This window comes from Cornus florida, unplaced genomic scaffold (assembly GCF_030987335.1).
Source record: "Cornus florida cultivar Cherokee Brave unplaced genomic scaffold, ASM3098733v1 CherokeeBrave_3.0.0_Hap2_Chr05, whole genome shotgun sequence".
Taxonomy (NCBI): domain Eukaryota; kingdom Viridiplantae; phylum Streptophyta; class Magnoliopsida; order Cornales; family Cornaceae; genus Cornus; species Cornus florida.
Window position 1 is genome coordinate 102,203,462 of NW_026775575.1, and position 23,420 is coordinate 102,226,881.

Genomic DNA, 23,420 nt, shown 5'->3' on the forward strand with positions numbered 1-23,420 from the left:
GGTCAAAGGGTAACATAGTCGTTTTATACCTAAAAGTACTTTGACATCAATGCAAATTGCCATTTAGGGTGTAAATGAAATATGAAATCACTCTAAAATCAAAATCTTTATCTAGGTGATAAATGACTTAACCTCAGAAAGTCTGAGTATAATTTATCCTAATTTTAGTCAGCGTTACTAATAGTTGCATAGCTTGATGTTTGAGTTTTCATCTACTTAATCATGAATAACTCATTTATAGGTTGACTAAGCTTTGGTCATTTAGTCATTTAGTGGTTCATTAAGAGATGGCATAAATGTTGCTATATGAAGTATTATTTTCAGCATAAAATAAATTTACAATATAAGAGTATATAGAGAGAGAGAGAGAGAGTGAGAGATATTTTTGGAATGAAATTAATTTACAGATATAAAATATAATAATTAAGGAAACAATTTAGGAGAATAAAATAATAGATGGTATTTATATTGAAAAAAGTATCTCTATTGTCAAGATCCCAAAAATAAAAAAATTAAAAAGTAAAAAAAAATTAAAAAAATATATATCTATATTGAATAAATTATCTCTTTCTTTTGATAGGACCCATAAAAAATTACCCAAAAAAAAAAGTTATCTCTTTTTGATGAAAAAAAAAAGCTAACTTTGTTGAATAAATTATCTTTTTTGATTGTTAAAAATAAAATTATTGTTATATAATAAATTATTTTCTTTGAGAGGACATCCAAAAAAACAAAAAACAAAAAGAAAGGGAAAAAATAGTAAAGAAGGTAAAAAAAGTAAAAGTTGTATAAAGGGTAATTATGACATTATAAATTGTGCATTAATGAATTCAAGGTCATTCTTGTCATTTTCTTTAAAAGAAAAAGGTAGATGGACTCCAATTGGAGGAAAGTGGAAGAAAAATATTGCTCATAATAAATTGTATAAAGTATATCATATAGAGTGATATTCGTACATATGTTAAAACAAAATGTAGTTGAGTAAATTTCTTTCTTCATTTGTTGATTTGGCATGCTCAGGCGGCACGTGCCCGCCTTAACTCGCTCCATTCCTGTTTACATGGAAGAATGAGAAGGCTTAAGTACCCTGCGTGGGATGATTGGTTTGACCAACTCTCAATGGAACAATTGAAGGGAGTTCATGATGTTCCCATTCCTTATTTGTTCGATCAAACTCATCACGGGCTTCCATTCAATCCTAATCAAACTCATCACGGGCTTCCATTCAATCCTAATTGAACTGTACGCGCCACTGAACAGGCCGGTTTATTGCAAAATTTGGCACTCTACAATTCACCGAAAGCACTAATTCACTGAACTATCGAAACATCTGGCTAATATGGTTTACAAGTATATTCTAACTTAATTCTCGTTCAATCCACATTAGATCAGAATATGCTCGTGAACAACCTAGGAGTGGTAGTAAATCTGCCTGTTTAGTGGCAACGCGCAATCACCATCGTTCATCATCATCATTCTGAGTCAAAATCAATCCTAAACTAGTTTAGCCGTGTGAATAAATATGGGTAAATAAGTCCTTAATTCATGCAATCACCTACTCTATAAAGAAGTGTGCCCTTTTATGGTTCCTTGATTGATTGCCCTCAACATGGAAATTTAACTAGGGTAGTGTGTATAAATTGTCTCAAATTATTGAAGACGGAGAAAATTCCAAATTTAGGTTTTGGTGGTCTAGTTCATGAAGATTCAAAATGGTGGGAGTGAAGTGTCCCCCGCACGGATGGACACAGGATCAAGTAAAACTCGGATCTTCGTATCTTAAAATTTTAATTTTCAAGTTTTAGTTGTTAACTAGAAGATTGAAGATTTACATTATTTAAATCTATTTTTCAATTCACAGTCTCTGTGGCTATTACTAACGAAGTAGCCCAATCAACAAGAGCAAGCACCGAGAAGCTCTCTGCATTGAAAATAATAAAAAGTTCACAATACTAACCACAATACTTTGAAATAAAGCATCACAATCCTTTAATTTCAGCAATTGTGTCGCTAGCACCATAAACAATTAAACATTCAGTTCATTAGTAATAATCCGAAATATAGTAGTAATTTTGTAACAGCAGTGGTAGCAGCATGTGCCACCAGCTTCCACAACCACCATATATCATAGATTCATAATGTACACATCCATAGAGAGAAAGAGGGGATGAAAAAATACATCAGGACTTGGAAGGTGCAATTGGAGAATCTGTATGTCTCATGATAAACTATATAGTTCACCAAGTTTTTGCCTCAAATACGACTTGAATCTCTCCCGAAAATGAATCGCCTTGTCCAATCAGACACCACTAACATCCTTGTGCGCCAGCTTACTTGCTTGCTGAATGTAAAAAAGTGATTCAACTGAATTAGATTCACTTATTGGAACAAAAATTTCATGCTCTACAGGAAATCAAATGATCACCTTGCATATACAGAATACCATAGCCACTGTGTGCTGTGTCCCAAGGAAACCCAGTCTCCTGGCAGTTCTGCTGCTGCCTGCTCGCCACCCAAGGGAGCAAACTGCCCCAAATGCTTGTACCTAGTCATCAAAAGTTATCGGCAGGTCCATGGGTTATCAAAGGGAAAAGGAAATGTGAAGAGGAACTCAAACAATTTTCCATTGTGTGCACCAAGTTATTAATAGGAATTGTTATACTATTGTCCTTGCAGCACATGATTGTCGATGGCATGCACGGTCTTAAGTGCAGAGTGCCATTTAATATCAGCTGGCATGCTTTGATATGCAATAGTAATGCAGGAAAACCGAAAGGCAAATCTGCTGAAAACAAACTTACATATGGAAAACTTATTGATTCGAATCTTATAATTTTGCTAGATAATTACAATAAAAGCTTCACTAGATGTGCCACTGCAATGATCTATTACACTCCTACAAAAAGATTGGGACATTAAAAAAAGGGTAAAATGCAAAAAGAGCCCCTGAAATTACTCAAAGATTTGCATTCCTACCCTGCAGTTTGCTGAAAGAGACATCATGTCTACTTCACTCGACAAATGAGTTAAAAAATTCCTATTTACCTTTTTATTTCGACTAAAATGTTCTCGGAATAGTTTACGGTGCTCTATTTAAATTTGGAATCACAGATGGAATTGCTACAATTTATAAGTTTTGAAGTTGAAATTCCATCCCCTGAAGAGCTGATGCCCTAGTTCCAAACCCTATTTACACCAATTGAATACTTTAACCTCGATCGAGATGATCAGATTCGTTATGAGAGGGGGGTAGATTGGAAATTCTTCAGCAAGTTCAAGAAAATTTGTTGCCAAACTAGAAGTACATGGAAGTAAGTTGCCAAAAGTTGATAGTTTCGGGAGGTTTTTTGCATTTTGCCTGAAAATAACAGTACTATAAAACTAATATGTAAACAACATACAAATTATCCACCAATAATTTATCAACTGAAGTATGTACTATATTTATTTTTTGGTATAACTATAAAATATAAGATTTTTAAAGATGGAATAGGAAACAATGAATGCTTATAAAAGGATGAACGCTGCAAATAGTATGGTATACCGGAAGGGTCGAAACTGATGACGCCCAGAACCTCTGAAATGGAGAGGACCTTCTGGATTACTTGCACACTGCTTCCTACGGTTAAAGCACCTGGAAAGATATGCACCTTGTTGTGCAGCAACCTAAAATTCCAAAATATCACCACTTACAGTAGTTGTTGATACATTCTTCTTGGCAGCAGAAAGCCATAGAACATTATGGAATTTTAGATCTTCTAAGAGAATGAAAGACGAGTACCTGAGCAGTTGCTGGAAAACTCTTCAACTGCGAATCCACATGACAAAGGGCTGCTTTAAAACCTTCGATATCCACTCCATCTCTATCATTTCCCTTCAACGCCTTCAAAAGATCTGTCACATCCGACAGATGCTGGCTTTTTAGATAGTGTTCCACTTGGGGGTACCTTATGAGGATGTCTTCAATTACATTTTTAAATTCTTCAATAGTTAGGGTGCCAGAGTTGTCTATATCAGCAGCCTTAAATATGTTCAAGATATCTTCCTACAAAACAGAATGAATTGAACTGCATATAATATTGAAAAAGAATTCATCCAAATGCAGCACTACATAAAAAAATTTCACAAAAACAATGTAACTAATAAAAACAATTAAAAATTATAAAATTTTAAAGATGTCACAGGGTTGAATGTGCAAAATATGCTCTGAGATGGGGTTTCGTGACAGGATTTAGAACCACCACTCATAATTAATTACCACTACTGCTATTATTATCATTTTCTGTGTTTTATGAGATATGCTATTTTTTTTTTCCCCTTTTTGGCTCTATCAAAATTAGTAAGAAATATATAAATATTGGCTGTCCTGTTAAGTAATATTTTTGAGAAATTTTGATGTTAAACAATTCTATCCAGTGTATTAACAATAGAACTTTTTAAAAATGGTAAGGGGGGTGGAATGGTAGAAAGCACCACACAGTCATTTTGTAACATATCCTAACCACTACCCCCATAAGTGAAGTGACAATGCATAGTTCAAAAAAGCATGTAGGTGGTCTCTAGAAGTTTACAAAGACAAGACAGCTTGGTGCCAACCAGCCCAACTCACCCCCACCTCAATCAAATTACCTGCATTGAACTAGGTATCACCGCTGTAATCCAGAAAAGGTTGGCTGAATCTGTGGTTATTTGAAACTACATTTTGAATAGATCTACCACCACCTTTAAATAACCAAAAGGAATAAACAGGATAAAGGCTTACATACCATGATTTTACGTTGATCTATAGTGGCACAATCACCAAGGGCATACACATCATCACAGCCCTTTACTCTCAACCATTCATCAGTTGCAAGAACACGTCTATGACCCTGTGTAAAGAGTGTCATAAAAATTGCAAGAATACCTAATTATAACTGATTAAGCATACAAAATTCAGTTGTTGTAAATCTTCAATTAATTCTAAGTAAGTAAAGAGTGTGTCATAAAATTTGCAAGTTCGTGTACATTGCAAAATGATTACTGTTTATTAAGCAAGCAGCGATCACTGATTTAAAATTGTGCAGCCTATTAAATTTAAGGGTTTATAATGCAACAAACCTGGCCAATTTGTTCCATCAAGTCCCTCACAACTGGACGGGTCCCAATGCCAGTCGACCACACCACCATCCCATGGGGTATTGAGGAAACCTCTCCAGTTGATTTAATCTTCATGTTGATCAGTTTATCAGAAATACTGACAACCCGACATCCTATTAAAATGTCAATACCATCTCTTTGAAATTTCTGCTCAGCAAATGAACTAATCCTTTCATCGAATCTACAGAGACATGAAATACAAGATCGTCTGAGTTTTCCAGTCATGATCTCGCCTTTGCACTTACAGACTTGCAGGTTGGAGAAAGTATGATGTAAAAGGAGTTACATGCACTGAAGTATCTCTCTCTCTCTCTCTTTCTCTCTCTTCCTGGTTAAGTACCGAAGTCCAATAAAGGGTAGCAAACTCCCTCTTATTTAATTTTTGTTGATATCAATGCACATCTTTACTTATGGTAAAGAATGTTTGGCAGCTAAGGAACAACAAGTCCAAAGATGAGCATAGCAGAGTGAGGATGTTAAGATGACAACAGGAAAGACTAGATCAATGACCTGATAGCTGAAGATGAGAAGCCACAGTGAGCACCAACTGTAGATAAAAAAACAAAAAACAAAAAAACAAGAAGGTTGACAAAAATGGTTTGGTAATGTGTAACAAAAGTCAACTAACATCCTCTCAGAGAGTGATTTGTTTAAGTGCAGCCGCTATATATTCAAGAAGGCCAAATAGGACAGAAATTTAGGCTTTGAGGAAAGAATGATGACCTATGATGTCACATGTTTTTCCAAGAGAAACAATCTCTAGACAGTTAAGATGGTATGATTTCTTAAGCCTAAAACATTGAATTAAGAAAATATGAATTGCGATGAGAATAGGTATACTAGATTACAGAAGGTACTCAAGAAACCATCAACCCTGTCCTTTGGTTGGCTGCTGATTTTGTCATTCCACATCATCTAAGTTCATATCTAGTTAAACACAAGGCAAAAGAAAAGGCCAAAAGTACAATTGGCCAGAAAAAGAAAAACAGTACTTTAAAGTGCACACAGAAATAAAAAACTGACCCTTACCAAAGTAAATAAATAAAAACTGACATCCCATAAAGCTAGAATATGGGTTTGGGATCATGACATATAAGAAAACCTCAAAATATTTTACAAAAGTTATGGACTGAAAATTTCACTAAAACCACATTTGGAACAAGCAAAAAGTGAAATATTATTTTTAGAAAGATGCCATGATACTACATTAAAATATGTTTAAAAAGAAATGTACAAATAAATTAGAGAAGCTAAATCTTTACGTGTTCAGGATATGATCTCCAGATTGGATCAATGAAATTTTTACTAGATCTTTAACTGTAGGATATAACTTGACTAAATCTTCGTTGAGAAAGTCATGCAGCTCTGCAGCAAATTCCACACCGGTTGGACCCCCTCCCACAATTACAAAATGGAGATTTGTCCTCCTCTCTTCTTCACTCAAGCCTGGAAGGACAGCCTTTTCAAAGCAATCTATTATGCCCTTGCGGATCTTTTGAGCATCCTCTACTTCCTGCATGAGATGTCTTAGCTTCTTTTCTGACAAAACAATTAAGAAAGGAATGCTAATAGAATTTTATTCATATTATTGCCTTAACAGAAAATGCTGATCAAATTATCAATTTTCAAGATGCACAAGTCATCCAAGGAGTCTAGCTATAATCTATAATATAAGCACCCACCCTGTAACATAATATAAATGTTCAAATGCTGTATTCTCATTCTAATTGAAACATGGAAGACTCTACCTTCAGAAAATGGCAATGTTCCAAGACGCCAGAGGTGTTGAAAGTGTTTACTTGAGCTCCTACTGCAATAATTAAATAGTCATATTCTAGAAGAAACTCATTAGTTCCAGCTAATTTTTCATCTAGATTAGACCGGCATAAAACTTTTTTGTTTGCTGCATCAATCTTGAGACAGTCTGCTTCCCAAAATTGAATTTCTCCGTTTCTCTGTCAATTGAAGAAAAAAGGGAAACATATTAACAACATTTTTTTTTTTTTTAATAAAGTGAAAATATAATTTGAATTTCCATAGAGCAAGGTCAAGCCGTCAAGGAAACCCTAGGACAAAAAATTTGCAATAACCACAGAGCCATAAAAATAGTCATTGTAAACAAAATATAAACAATGTGATACCAGTAGAGAGTGAGCATTAAGGGCGTATGAGAATATCCTTTCAGACAACATGCAGTAGAAAGACACCAAAATTTCTGTAAAGTCAATTTGTTTTCATCTTCCTTGTGAAGTATATCAAGACAACATGACTAATGACCAATGACGAGAACAAATAAATATAAATTTCATATACCAGTTTGTTCAACACAAGAACTGTTGCAAGTATCCAATATATAAAGTCACATTTACCTTCTTTATTATATTCCGAACTGGCTCTACAATACTTCGTGCCTCAACTGTTCCACATGTGACGCTAGGCAACAATGGTGTAAATGCGAAATAATTACAAGGGGAAACCACCTGAACATCATATGATGAAACATCCAAGTCCTTTAGAAAACTTGTACCAGCCCATCCTGTTCCAAGCACCACCACCCTCTTCTTCTTGGGTTCCGTTTCATTAAGCTCAACACTCTGTCTGCCTCTGTCTGACTGTGATTCTGAGTATGCCACGAAACCTCCGCTACTGCAATAATCAACATAATAGTTACGAAATACAATCTACTAGTGAAGACAGGAACAAACTCAAAAGCAGGAAATATGGTAAAGCGAGGAGAGGAAATCAATAAGCTAAGAGATCTTCCATGTTAATGGCAAACCTAGTGGAAGAACCTAGTTTATCACATTCTATGGAATGGTCACACGAGAATGATGAACTATCGAAGAGAAAGGTCACACGGTCACATTGTTAATCAGGGGGACACTGATTTTCAGGGAATTAGAGGGAATGGACTAGCGCCACAAACATGCACTCTATCTTGTCATTCATCCCATAATGCTATCACCTATCATTTTTTGTTAAGTGAGTCAATTAAATAGTTATGAAACATGCTTACAAGGTAAACCTAATATATTTGCCCTCCTTCCAAAGATACGTGAGAAGAGAAAAAATTGTTGTGACAAAATTTATCATGTAAGACTTTGGCCATCCAATCAAGCCATTATTATCTCAAGGAGGAAGCTTTGAGTATAGAATAACCAGCGTATTGACAGAAAATGGATTCTCTACCAACATATGAAGGTCCTCTCTTGAGTGTTGAACTAATTAGTATTACTTATACAAGGGCAACATCTTTTCCTCATATATCAAAGCTTCACTCCTCATTTTTGGACAAGGAGACCTCATCATGTCATTCAGGGATGAATGGAAAAGTAAGTTATTGTTTTTGAAATTCTCAAGGACATGTGTCGCTATAGCATCATTCAAGAGCATGAGTTTAAATTACTCCTATAACAATTATAATCGGTTTGTAGCCTCCATTGTACAGTTATTCAACTAATTCTGGGGAGAATCTGGTAAGTGGTGACATTAGTGAAGTGTCATATGTCACCTCTGAGCCTTGGTCTCCTATATACTTTACAAGATAGGAAATTGGTTTTCGAATTTCTTCTCTTTTAACCAGCCATAATATAGTGTAGAAATCACATAATTCTTATCACATTCTCACTGCCCCAACAGAAGAGTGGTTGCACACTTGACTAATTTTTTAGGAAATGAGTTTATGAAATTTTCCCACCATTTGCCAGACTTGTCAAGTTCAAGAAACTTCTTGATTATAAAGACACCAGAGGAGTTATAATGTAAAGAGAGCACAATTAACTACAACAAATAAAACCACATAAATTTAATCATGAATTTCGATAGTAGATTAATGATAGCAGGTTTTCATTTTCTTTCAGTGTTAACTAAATTCTTATTAATGGATTATGTCCTGAAATATTTTATAAAGATCCATTGTCATAAAATCAACTAACTTCTCAGTGAACCAGTGTGTCATGATATATGTTACCGTCAATTGTCACTTGCCAGGAATTTGCACATTGCAATTGGGCCATGAAGTAGCATATATTTTTATATAACTCAACCCAACAAGCCCTAGTCCCTACTATTCTGAGTCTGCTAGATGAATCATTTTCTGCTTTCGGGCTCTATGTAAAGACTCATACACATATCAGTCATGTGCTTTTCTCAATCACTTCAACCAGGAGCCTAATTTTACAATGAATCGGCTTAATCGATATTTCAGTCATCTAGATATGAAAAATATGAGTTGGATCAACTTCTCATGGTGGATCATATGATCGCTTCCTTGTTCTAAAGTCTAGAGCCCTAATAATATCTTGCTCCTAAAGAAAAATTATCAAATTAATTACGGAGTAGTTTTTAAGAAAATTTCATGTCATGTTGAATGAAGATCATTACTCAATTTCATAAGCACGTCAAAATAGAATGTTCTTTAACCATTACAGAGATAGATCAACATGGAACAACAATGCAGTGGAAATTACTCAAACAGAAACAAAACAATCATCATATTCAGGAATTTCAAACCGCAAAAGCAAAAATGGGTGTTCCAAACAAGAATATAAAATAAAAATAGAACACAAAAATCTGTAAGTAAAAGCAAAATGAAAGTGAAATCAAATGTGGGGTTAGTAAATGATGCAAGATATGAAATGAAACTGAAGGGGGGAACCAGCAAACCTGAGAGTGAAGATAGCCAGAAGGCCAGAGTAAGCAGGGCGGCCATGGATGGCTCTTTTGAAGTATGAGAAAACCTTCATCTGTGTTACGTAGCCGAGAGTTCTGATGACAGGGAGAGAAAGTCTGAGAAGTGCTTAGTTTGTGACTGTGGGTAGGGTGTGAAATCTCTGTATACTTTTTGGTTTAAGAAGATAAAGGGCTGTAAAAAGTTTTTCCCCTTTTTGTTTTTAATTATACTGTGGGGTCTACAGACTCTGCAGTGTTAGAACTGTTTAATCGGATATAACGGCGGGAGATATTTATAATTAATAACTACGTAGTATTTCGAACAAAGGCCTGCCTTTATTTTTTTTATTATTTGTTTATGGCCAATAATAAGTACGTTCTATGTAGTGTAATTTTTGAGTTTGTATGATTATCAATGTTCAGTATAAAAATTAAATGTCATTTAACTTCAGTGTAACAAATTTTTAAAAATCATTGCGTGCGGGTTCAAAATCAATTGAGTTATTCAATGTCAATTCTGTTGTTCCCAAAATAAGTTATAAAAAATTAATAATAATACTTATATAATATATTTTGTGCCAGTTCAAATACATAATATTTGCAAGAAACTTGTCTCACTTATGTCTATATCAAAGAATAATATTTGCAAATATTATTAATGATTATTTATATCACTTAAAAGAAAAAAAAAAAGAAATTAATATTGAAAATATATAAAACAAAACTATCAAATTTAGCAAAACATCCTAAATTTCCTTTATGGTATGTAGAAGCAACTTTTCTCTTACATCCAAATGACCATAACATTTTAATGGATAATATAAAGTAATTTGCAAATCTGCTATGTTTTTTGTTTAAATAATATAATGAAGGTGATGCAAATATTTAATGAATTAAAGCAATATAAAAATGATGGATGAATATTGTCCTATCTAATACTGTACAAGGTACCACATGTTTCACATGTTTTGAATGGATAGGGGTTAAAAGGGGAGATTTGTTATGCGAATTCAAACGAGAGTGACTAAGTATAAATAGGTGAGTATATAACATTGTCCAATAATTTAAGTTTTTAAATAAATAGATAAGTGTTCACCTGTTATAGTTGGTATCAGAATCAGACTTAAACCTTGATCCGGTACCACTCCAAGTGTCCAGTTCAGAAGGTAACCAAGTATGCAGGGTGGCCCGACCTCAATGAGGGCTTTGCGAGTTCGGGCGAAGGAGAATATTGCAAAGGAAAATTTGTCCCGTATCGAATCTGAATGAAAGAATAATTAGGTATAAATGGATGGGTATAAATTATAAGGAATTACTTTATAATTTATATTGTCAATGCTATATATATAAAGAATAAATTACATTATCCTCTCCTCTTGTTTGGAGGACATCACTAGTGGGATTAGTCGAGGTGAACGATTGTCAATATATATAAAGAATGGATTACATTACCTCTCTTCAGGTTTGGAGGACTTCATTGTATTTTCTTTTCACTAAATTTTATAAAATGATAAAAAAAATTCCTATTTTATATAAAATGTAATATAATAAGTTATTATAATATAAAAGTATTACAGAGTACTAACTTTTTACGCAATAAGTCTCTCTTTTTTTTATTAAACAATAAGTCACTCTTGACAATGGATTTATGAATGGTCAATATAATAAATGTTTAACATTTTATCGCATGTAACTTATCCAAAAGGTTCCACCACTTAAGAAGAAGTTCGAGGTGTGTAAATGGAATTGGGCCACATTACAGAACCCCATTGTACCCCATTAACCAAGTGGGACCTCTGGGACAAGCACCGAGCATAATTAAGCATGTTTCAAATGTGACAATAACTCCCCTGCTCAACTCTTATACAAACAAGAAAAGGTGTGTTGTAAAAAACTATAAAGTGTGTCTTGCCATGTAACACCTAGAAATGATGCATTAGTCTTGCTCAAAATTAGACAGTTCACAAATTGTTGACCCTGTTGGCCCCACTAAACTTCTTCTTCTTTTACCCAAAGTTTTCGCCCCACTAAAACAAATGGAAAAATTATGTATAAGTTGAGTTAGAAGTTCTAAATAACAAAATGATCTATTTTAAAAATATATTTTTTAATTTGATCGATTTAAACAAAATAATTATAAATGCATCAAGAATTATTATTAAAGTCGCAAATACCCTCTTTGTAATGTAACTTGTTTTTTTGTTGTTGAGTTGTTGTTTCCTTGCTTAATTTTCAATATATATAAGAAAGTTTTCAATTATCTTTTCAAAGTGATGTCATGCATAATTTGTAGTGAGTCCAAACTTACGAAATTATGGAATAAAATAAAATAAAAAAAAGCAAAATAAAATAAACTTACCAAGATAAACCTACCAATAAACAGTACCAATGTTATGGTGTAAAAGTCTAATTAAAGACACAAAACACTTTTTGAAACATAAAAATTGTAATAAGATTTTATGATATAAGGCATATGACTTATTGTTGCAGGCAATACTCTTTCAATTCTTTTCTTAATTTTATAATAAAGATAACCATTGTCTTGAGAATGAAATATTAGTACTTGCTACATTATTTTGTTGGAATCATGTGATACCCGTTGTGTTATTCGCAAAATAATATAGGTTTTCTATTTGTACGATTATTTTATTTTATTATATAATCTTGTAAATTTGATCTCACTAAAAATATACATGAAATCAATTTGAAAAGATAATTAGGGAAAATATATATTTGATATACATACATACATACATACATATATATACATACATACATACATATATATACATACATACATACATATATATATATATATATATACATATATATATATTGATAATTAATCAATTTGATTAAAGAAGGAAACAAGCAACACTTAAAAGAGGCATATTTCTGACAACCAAAAAAGTAAGTCAGATTACGAAGAGGGTATTTGGGACTTTAACAATAATTTTTGATGCATTTGTAATTATTTTGTTTAAATCTATAGACTTTTAAAATAGACGATTTTGTTATTTTGAACTCCTAACTCTACTTATGTGTAGTTTCCCCAAAAAAAAATCCCAACAAAGCATGTATTAACCATGTGCAAAACTACAATTTCCATCAAACCTAATTCTCACCTAATATGAATGAGGCCATAACATATCCTTCGTGTGCAAGAAGGGCCTACCGATCATAATATGCATTATTAATTTATTTTCCAAAGGCCCCTTAGTACCATTCTTACATGTCTAATATATGTGTGTGTGTGTGTGTGTGTGTGTGTGTGTGTGTGTGTGTTGAACATGTGGCTCAATTTGAGGCTTGCATCACCCAAGACATCATCTTATTGGCCTCCAAGTATATGTGTTCATCAAGCTTTATTCTTGGCCTCCAAGAATGTGTGCCCAGCAAGTCTTTTGAGTGGTCACCAAGTAGCCTCATTTTGGTGTCCCATTTTGGCTATAAATAGCCTTGCCCTCCATGGTGTTGAAGCATCCCAAATTAATTGAGTGAGTTTGTAATATCAGTTAGTGGGTGAGAGAGTTTGGGTGTAATTGAGTTTTGGGTGTGAGCCACTTTGCCTTGTATCTCTTTATTTCTATAATGAAATATTATTCTGTCTTATTCCCATGGATATAGGCATAACCGAACCACATAAATTCTTGTTTCGTTTGTGTGTGTGCCTATTTTTTTTCCTTGTCATTATATTTCTCTTGTTCTCATAAACTCATATTCGATCCTTTTTTCATAACAAACTGGTATCAGAGCTCAGGTTCGTGTGTACAAATACTATTCACACATACGATACTGTTCATAGATATTATTCGGATACTGTTCACAAATACGATACTATTCACCGAGTAATTTTTTAAGGAGTTTTTTGAGATGTAGACCAAATATGAGATTGAGAAATTTGATGGCAAAATTAGCTTCAGTCTTTGGCGCATTAAGATGCGGGCCCTGCTGACTCAGCAAGGTCTAAAGAATGTGTTGTTCGGGAAGGACAAGTTGCCAACAACTATGTCTGATGAAGACAAAGATGAGGTCGATTTAAAGGCGCGTAGTGCAATTATTCTGAATCTAGCTGATGAGGTGCTGCGTGAAGTTATTGATGAAGACACGACGGCAAAATTGTGGCTGAAATTGAAGAGTCTGTATATGACGAAATCTCTCACCAACAGACTTTACCTAAAACAGAAACTCTACACCCTTCGTATGAAGGAAGGTATGCCTCTTAAGGAGCATATTGATAATTTCAATTCTATTATTATGGATTTGAAAAATACTGATATTAAAATTGATGACGAGGATCAAGCCCTTATTTTGTTGTATTCTTTGCCTCCTTCCTATGAGCATTTTGTTACCACATTGCTCTATGGAAAAAGACACTATTAGTATGGAGGATATTAAATCCTCATTGAACTCTCAGGAGTTGAGGAAAAAGGTGTCTATGAATATTGAAGATGAATAGGCCGAGGGTCTATTTGAAATAGGCAAAAGTGAGACAAAGGGTTCTGGTAGTAGGGGCAAATATAGATCTCATAAAAATATGGAATGTTACTACTGTCACGAGATAGGGCATATCATCAAGCACTGTCCCAAACTAAAGGCATAGAATGGAAATGGCAAAGAGAAGGTTCAAGAAGCAGCTTCTGTGGCAACTGGTATAACGAGTGATTCGGAAAGTGACGATTATGTTCTCGTGACAACCTTGTGTTCAGGTATGTCATTTAACGATAGTTGGATTCTTGATTCTTGTTGTTCCGTTCATGTATGTCCCAGTAGGATTCTTTCCTATAAAGAGGTGAAAGGTGGTTCGATTTTGACGGCGGGCAGGAAAGCTTTCAAAATTTTAGGAATTGGAATAGTCTAGATCAAGACGCACAATGGGTTGGTAAGAACATTGTCAGATGTGCGCGGATTTGAAGATGAATCTTATTTCAGTAAGTGTGCTAAACTCCAAAGGTTACAAGGTTGTAACAGAAGGTGGAGCAATAATGGTTGTGATGGATTCTCTTGTGGTGCTACAGGGCACTAAGGTGAAAATTTTATATCTTCTCCAAGGGAATACAGTAACAGGTGGAGCTTCTTCAGGGTCTTCTACAGTTAGCAGAAATCTGCATTCAAGTCTTGGCAAAAGAAGTGTTCGAAAGAGGAGTTACAATCCTAGTTCTCAAAAGGGTTGTGAGGGGACTACACAACGTGGTGGGAGAATGACATCCATTGTCAGATGGCAACCAAAATTGCAGCAGTCCTTACAGGAAAGCAGACCCATGAGGACAGGTGTGATATTGACTTGCAATAATCTTTGTGGCAATGAAATAATCCATTCGAGTGCCATTAAGATGCGTGGGAGGCAAGTAGTTGGTCACAACAGAGATGCGAGGAAAAGTCAAGGACGTCCTGTTCTTCACAAGGGTGAGATGATGACTTTTCATTACCAGCAGGTGTTTTGTGGGCGGTTGGAGAAGGTTGCTGAAGGAGATGTCAAACTTTGAATTTCTGAGATTGCTTTTGGAAAGCATTTAGAGTTTGACACAAATACTGGAGGTATGCTTATGACTGCGCAAGACATGCATGGGTTGAAGAATGAGAACCCGAGAGTTAAGTTTGAGGATGACTCAAACTTAACTAAAATTCTTAATTAATTTGTTTTGTAGAGAAGATAGTTTATTTTGCAGAGATACAGTGGCTCATTTGAATTTTCACCAAGGTGGAGATTTGTTGAACATGTGACTCAATTTGAGGCTTGCATCACCCATGACATCATCTTCTTGGCCTCCAAGTATATGTGTTCATCAAGCTTTATTCTTAGCCTCCAAGAATGTATGCCCAGCAAGTCTTTTGAATGATCACCAAGTAGCCTCATTTTGGTGTCCCATTTTGGCTATAAATAGCCTTGCCCTCCATGGTGTTGAAGCATCCAAAATCAATTGAGTGAGTTTGTAATATCAGTTAGTGGGTGAGAGAGTTTGGGTGTAATTGAGTTTTGGATGTGAGCCACTTTGCCTTGCATCTCTTTATTTCTATAGTGAAATATTGTTCTGTCTTCTCCCCGTGGATGTAGGCATAGCCGAACCACGTAAATTTTTGTCTCATTTGTGTGTGTGCCTATTTTTTTTTCTTGTCATTATTTTTCTCTTATTCTCGTAAACTCCTATTCTGACAACCATAAAAGTAAGTCAGATTACTAAAAGGGTATTTGGGACTTTAACAGTAGTTCTTGATGTATTTGTAATTATTTTGTTTAAATCTATAGACTTTTAAAATAGACCATTTTGTTATTTTGGATTCCTAACTCTACTTATGTGTAGTTTCCCAAAAAAAAAATCCCAACAAAGCATGAATTATCCATGTGCAAAACTACAATTTCTATCAAACCTAATTCTCACCTAATATGAATGAGACCATAACATATCCTTCGTGTGCAAGAAGGGCCTACCAATCATAATATGCATTATTAATTTATTTTCCAAAGGCCCCTCAGTACCATTCTTGCCTGTCTAATATATCTATACTATTCTAAAAGTGTAACAAATTTCTTAACAATTTTAGATTTTTAAAAAAATATAAAATAAGTTTCATTAAATATTTTACATTACATTTGTTTTACTAACAATTATTATAATTTTTAAATCGAATTATGTTTGAAATTCTAAAAAGTACCAAATTAATCACACTAAAAGACACCAGATTATTATAATTGTTAACAATTTTGTATCTATATTCATCTATCTATATCTATACTATTCTAAGAAAATTTATATTTTTAAAAAATATAAAATAATTTTCATTAACTACTTTACATTAAATTTGTTTACTAACAATTATTATAATTTTTAATTCGAATTCTGTTTGGAATTCTAAAAAGTACCAAATTAATCACACTAAAAAACACCAGATTATTATAATTGTTAACAATTTTGTACCTATATCTACACTTAATTTTTAACTTTTATTTAGTTTGGAATTTTTTTTTTTTTACTTTAACTAAAAGTGTACTAAATTTTTTCTAACACAATTGATGGCATGTTTTTTTATCCTTTTATTTTTAAAATTTTCTATTCTAAAAGTGTAAAAGTCATTTTTTTATTATTTCATGTTATAATTTTTAAATTCATTAAAACACACGTTCTCTGTGCTATTAAAACAATATTATCGATTACATTTTCGAACCCCACTTCAAATCATTCCCTTCAACCACCTTGAAAACCCTAATTCCACTAAAACACGTCCTCAATCTTATTAAATGTGTTACATTAAATTTGTTTTACTAACAATTATTATAATTGTTAATTTGAATTTTGTTTGGAATTCTAAAAAGTACCAAATTAATCACACTAAAAGACACCAGATTATTATAATTGTTAACAATTTTGTATCTATATCTACAGTTAATTGTTCACTTCTATTTAGTTTGGATTTTTTTTTTTTTTTTTTTGCTTTAATTAAAAATGTACTAAATTTTTTCTAACACAATTATTATTTCATTGGTTATTAATGGCATTTTTTTTATCCTTTTATTTTTAAAATTTTCTATTCTAAAAGTGTAAGTCATTTTTTTTTTTTTTTTTTAATTTCTTAACATGTTAAAATTTTTAAATTCATTAAAACACATGTTCTCTGTGGTATTAAAACAATATTATTGGTTACACTTCTAGACTCCACTTCAAATCATTCCCTTCAACCACTTTGAAAACCCTAATTCCACTAAAACACGTCCTTGATCTTATTAAATGTGTGTGTGTTTTTTTAAGGGCTTTAAGTTTAAACCCTCCGTTTTTTTGTTGTTTTCATAATGTGTATTTAAGGACTTCAAATGTTTCATCATGTTGGGTTCATCCTTTGTTGCCTGCCAATGGAGTTTCAAACCATTAGAAGAAATCTTGAGTTGCAAATACATGTTTCAAAAATTCATCCACCAATACCTTCAAAAACTCCTATAAAAAAATATTGGATTTTCAAATGGGTTTAAGATCCAAATGGATTATTCCATGAAGGATGAGACCAAGTAATCTGGAAAAATGGATAGTTTGATTGTTAGAAGAAAGAGAGACAAATTATTGGAAGAAGCCTGGATAGTGTGTCTGAATCTAGATCGATCTCAAAGATAGTGTGTCTGAACCTAAATCGATCTCGAAGATTGATGCATCTGGTTAAGGCGAACTAGAATGACTCAAATCAAAAAGATGGGAAGCAAATCACAATAAGGCAATAGAATGGGCACGCATTGCCAGGATTGCAGACCAAGTTGTTAAACACAGGTCCGTCTAGAGTTTTGGTTGGTGAGAATGATGATTTTTGAAATTTTACTTTTTGTTTTGGAGACTAGCAAATAGTGATAAGTGCTGAAAAGTACACATTTAAACCCCTTAAGCTTGAGTATTTTAGGACATTTATCTATCTTATTTACCCGTTTTAGTACTTATTTGTGTTTTTGTCTATTTCAGGTCAATAACGTTAAAATGGGCTAAAAATGAGTTCTTAAGGCCTTTTTGGAGTCAAACTAAATCTTAGCGATGATCCGGAGCAAAAAGAGGCTGATTTGGAGCAAAAAGAAGCTGATACTGAAAAGCTGAAAAGTTGGATGGATCGTAGAAAAAGTTGAATCGATCAGAAAAGTTGGATCGATCAGAAAAGTTGGATCGATCGAAAAATAAGTTGGATCGATCGAAAAAGTTGGATCGATCGAAAATAAATTGGATCGATCGAACTGGACATGCTGGCAGCAAGCTGTCACTTTTTCCGTGCTCGCCCAAAAGTTCACCTACCAAAAAGTTGCAGGATTAGATATTTTTGGGCATATATTCTAGACTTAGTGACTAAGAAAAGGACCTTCTATATAAAGGGAAGCAACCCATTTGTAAAAGAGGATTCTTTAGGCTTTTTATCATTTTTATTTTCTACATTGTAATTTTTATTTCTCTCTCTAGAAAAGTTAAAGATTAGGGTTAGAAGAAAAGAGAGAAGTGGAGGCACATCCCAAGAACACATCTCTAAATCCACTATATCTCCATCTCTAGAGCTTCAAAGAAGAAGAAGAAGATGGAGCCATGTTTGGAGCTTGATTCCATGACTATATCCACCTCCTCCATGATTGACTAGATCTACACTTAGGGCTTGGATGAGCCCTAAGTCTTATGTAATCTAAACCCTTGTATTTATATTTTTGGGGATTTTTATATATATTGTTGTGATTAGTGTTCTAGCCTTGTGAATTTCATGAATCTTGGTATATTTCTATGATTTCCATGGTCTAATTATTCCTATTAATTCTCTAGTTTATTTACATGTCTATGTGTGATTAAATTAGGAATTATGTCTCACATGATTCATATGGGTTAATTCTTCCATTGATTCTCTATTTTAATTACATGTTGTCTTATGTGTGATTATTTGGGGAATTGATCTCTACACTAGTTTTTCTATATTAATTGCATGTCTATGTGTGGTTGATTGAGAATCTAATGATGGCTAGACATTAGTGCTTAATGGAATGCTCTTGTTATACCTCTTAATGGTTCATACTTATTCCTTGATGGATTGTGCCTCTCCTTTAGTTTATTTTCATGCTAGTAGTGTAGTTGTAGTGTAGTGTTAGATGGGGAGACAATTCATGCTTGTTCTTTGATATTCCATGTTTTTTAATGCAAGAAGCATATGCTCTAATATTGTGGTGTAATGGAATTTTGAGCTTAATGAAGGATTAATGACTTGATTTGATATTTTGTTCTCTTCACATGTTGTCTAGACAATATATTCCTCTTCCAATAGATATATTGTAGCCTTTCACATGTTGTTTAAACGTTATACACTTGTTGAGTCACCTTTGCTAGTCGAACCAATTTTGTTCACAACAATGTATTCCCCGTTAATGGAAAACAAGTGGTTAATTACATGAGCTTAGTGGTGATTCCAACACCCTAAGTCCGCTCTTCTCATCTCTTAAATCCCTATTTCTACTTAGTTTTATTTTAGGGAAAATTACATATAAATGGAGTCAAAGTTTCATATTTACTTAGAGACTGAGTCAAAGTTCCATATTTCTCTAAAATGGATTGCTGAGGTGGCACATGGTTTTTTACTGTTTAGAAAATTGTGGTGCCTAAAATGCCCTTCCCTAACAAAAAAGTAGTACCTTCAGTTCAAAAAAGTAGTACCTTCAGTTCAAAAAAGTAGTACCTTCGGAGAAAAAGTAGTACCTTCGCGGGTGTTTAAAAAACATGGTACCTGGACGCCAAAAAGTAGTACCTTCAGTTCAAAAAAGTAGTACCTTCAGTTCAAAAAAGTAGTACCTTCGAAGAAAAAGTAGTACCTTCGCGGAAGGGTATTTTAGGCACCACAATTTCTAAACAGTTTAAAACCATGTGCCACCTCAGCAATTCATTTTAGAGAAATATGGAACTTTGACTCAGCCTCTAAGTAAATATGGAACTTTGACTCCATTTATATGTAATTTTCCCTTTATTTTAATTGCATTTTAATTAATTCTTTTCTAGAAGTAATCAACATACCCAATTCTCTTTTGCAATCATTTGGTACGCTAGAGTCGAAGTTGAAATTCCAACACGTATAATCCCTTGGGACGATCCCTACTCACTCTTGCTACGTTAGTAGTAGTGTTGGTAGTAGTTTTTATAAATTTAAATTTGACATAAAAGGCTTTTCTTGAACCACACATTCACTACATTTAGTTTGGCGTTTACAAGCGACCTCGTCAGATTTTGGTGCCATTGCCGGGGATTAACGGTTTTGTTGGAATTAAACTAGACAATAGTGTTCACTAGATTACTTCTATTTTTATTTTATTTTCCATTGTATATTCTTTTCTCTTGATTCTCATTATTATTTGTTCAATTAGGTACTTGACTACAAGGAAGGCGAACTTTGGAACTTAAAACAATCATTGGAGCTTAAAAACTAAATTTGGAGTTGAAGTGCTAAAGGACCATTGTGAGCAATTCTTGGCACTCTTGTATTTTAATTGTTTCACTTCTTTGTATGCTTGTGATAGCCCTTGTTGAGGCTCATTTTATTGCTAAATTTTTGTCCAAGCATAGGCCCTTGTTGAGGCCAATTTTTTCTTGCATTTGGGTTTTAATTGTAAATGGATGAATTGTTTGATCCAAGTTTTGGGGGGAATTACATCCCTTCACCTTATGCTCCTCCATCACATTTTAATCCTTATGAGATTGAGTCCAATTCATTTCATGCATCATCTTATTATGGACTTGATCACTCATTTAATCATTCTTATGACTATTACCCTCCACCACCATTTTATGATGAATCAATTCCACCACCTTCTAAGTACTCACCCTGATTTGAAGAAAAAGTGTTAGCTTTACTTGATGTGCATATTTCACACACTTCATTTATTAATTCTCATTCTCAAACTTTAGCCAACTTAGAAACTCAAGTTGAGCAAATTGCAAGTACTCTTTCTCATCAAGAGGAGGAGGAAGAGGCAAATGAAAAAATGGCAAGAACTTCAATGTATATAGATGAGGATGATGAGAGTGAGGAGAATGAAACAAGTGAGCTAATGCCTAGCACTCTATCTTGTATAGAGGAGGAAGTGGCAAGTGAGTTAGTGGCTAATCCAATAGAACATAACATGATTAATGAGGACTTTCCTTGTTTTGATTATGATTTTATCTCGGAGATGGCTATTCTAGAGAGTGAGGAGATGTTGACCACACTTGAGGTAGGAGAGAAGGAGGAAGAACTTGTTGAAGAGGGCCTTCCTTCTATTATCTCTAATGACCCTCTTGAGGAGTGTCTTTTGGAAATGTATAAAAATTGTGGTTTTGACTTTAAAAGCTCTAAAAATGAAATAAACTCTCTAATGGACTCCTTAGCTTACTTAGAAGGTGAGGAAATGGTAATTTATGAGGAGGAGAAGAGGGATGAAGAGAGGGTGTTTCTTATTAATCCAAATGAGTCTTTGAAAAACAATGCCTCACCAATTATCAATATGGATGATCATTTGAATGTGTTTCAAGAACATAGCAAAGAGGCAAGCCTAACCATGATTGATTTTGTTTTCAAGACCGTGGATGAAAGGAACAATATCATCTCTTTTATTTCTTTTCAAGTCATTCTTTTGGAGGGTGATTTTATTGTCATAAGTGGGACATTAAATGAGAAAAGTGAAAAGAGGGTCAACAAGGATGTTTCATATCTAGTTTTTGATTCATTTGATTAGTGAGTTGACCTAACGTCTTGCTAGAGACGTTAAACACTAGTATTCGTAGAGTTTCACAACTCTATTCCTCCCTCATTTCTTTTTATTTTTCATTCTTGTGTACATTCTTCCATCTATTTTTCAAATTTTCATTCTTGTTACCATCATTGGGGCTTAGCATAGGATTTTCTGCACTTTCAGTTCAAAATTAGGCATTTGGTGCCAGTTCGATCGATCACAAGAGCACCTTCGATCGCTCGACTTGTTCTTCGATCGATCCAACTATGGATTCAATCGATCGAACTCCACTTGAGTCCCAACACTTAGAAAAAATTTTGAGCTTTCATCAATTTTGAAAGTGCATGCTCTCGGGATCTCCAGGATTTTCACTGTTCGATCGATCCAACTACAATTTTGATCGATCAAAGAACATTCAATCGATCCAACTTTATAGTTCGATCGATCTCGAGCTTCAACACTTAGAAAAATTTTGGACATGTTTCAATTCTGAAAATGCATGCTCTCGGGATCTCCAAAATTTTACATGTTCGATCGATCGAATTTCATCTCGGATCGATCACAGCTATGTTCGATCAATCGAACTTCATCTTCGATCGATCACAACTTTGCCCCTTTGACCCTTTCACTTTTTGACTTTTTCCTATTTCTATTTTTATTTTATTTTATTTTTTTATTTTATTTTATTTCATTTAGTTACCTCTCTCTCTTGACTAAAAAAACAAAAAACAAAAAAAAAAAAAAAGAAGTTTTGGAAATTTGTTAAAAACACAAAAATATTTTTGTTAATTTTATTTTATTTTCAAAAATTCCAAAAAGATTTTTATTTTATTTTCATTTTTACTTTTATTTCCAAGCTTTATTTTTATTTTTTTTTCAAATATTTAAAATTAAAAAAAAAAAATCAAATCCCAAAAAAACATTTTTCTTTTATTTTATTTTATTTCATTTTATCTTATTTCCAAAAATCCAAAAATATTTTGTTTAACTTTAATTTTTAATTCTTCTAACTTATCAAAAAAAAAAAAAAAAATCTTTACATTCCTTATTTTCTTACATTTTTATTTACTTGCCTTTTTATTTTTATTTGTGTACATATTTGTTTTGTCTAAAAAAATAAAAAATAAAAAAAATGAGACGATTTTTCAAAGAAGCATTCCGTTTTGTTGAAGACGTTAAACTTAGCACCCATTTTGCATATTTCTTACATTTTTCATTTTTCTTTGCATGTTTTCACATATATATTAAAAAAAAAAAATGAAAAACAAAAAGTAAGAAAATTTTGTATATACTTGCATCGTACATATTCTTTCCATTTTTTTTGCATTGTACATGTTCCTTTTCATTTCTTGCATTGCACATATTGTTTTTCATTTCTTACATTGAACATATTCTTTCATTACATTTTGCCTTATTT

At 33.3% G+C, this 23,420-nt stretch overlaps 1 protein-coding gene across 1 annotated transcript; it reads right to left on the reverse strand.

Annotated features, from left to right (window-relative positions):
* Positions 1–1,962: 1,962 nt before the first annotated feature.
* On the reverse strand, positions 1,963–9,973 carry LOC132308056 (external alternative NAD(P)H-ubiquinone oxidoreductase B1, mitochondrial-like). Its single transcript, XM_059806013.1, has 10 exons — positions 9,805–9,973; positions 7,509–7,785; positions 6,888–7,094; positions 6,402–6,652; positions 5,101–5,320; positions 4,767–4,871; positions 3,782–4,045; positions 3,545–3,666; positions 2,426–2,545; positions 1,963–2,341 (listed from the first exon to the last, which is right to left on the reverse strand). The coding sequence occupies exons 1-10, from the start codon at positions 9,882–9,884 to the stop codon at positions 2,254–2,256; spliced, it is 1,734 nt and encodes a 577-aa protein (XP_059661996.1). The 5' UTR covers positions 9,885–9,973; the 3' UTR covers positions 1,963–2,253.
* Between the last annotated feature and the right edge of the window lie 13,447 nt (positions 9,974–23,420).

Bases quoted from the DNA above. Each gene is read 5' to 3' on its own strand.
- LOC132308056 (XM_059806013.1), bottom strand. From the start codon at position 9,884: ATGAAGGTTTTCTCATACTTCAAAAGAGCCATCCATGGCCGCCCTGCT. The intron at 6,653-6,887 runs GTAGAGTCTTCC...CATCTCATGCAG, and splicing joins AACATTGCCATTTTCTGAAG to GAAGTAGAGGATGCTCAAAA. The intron at 5,321-6,401 runs GTAAAGATTTAG...ATGTCTCTGTAG, and splicing joins GGAGATCATATCCTGAACAC to ATTCGATGAAAGGATTAGTT.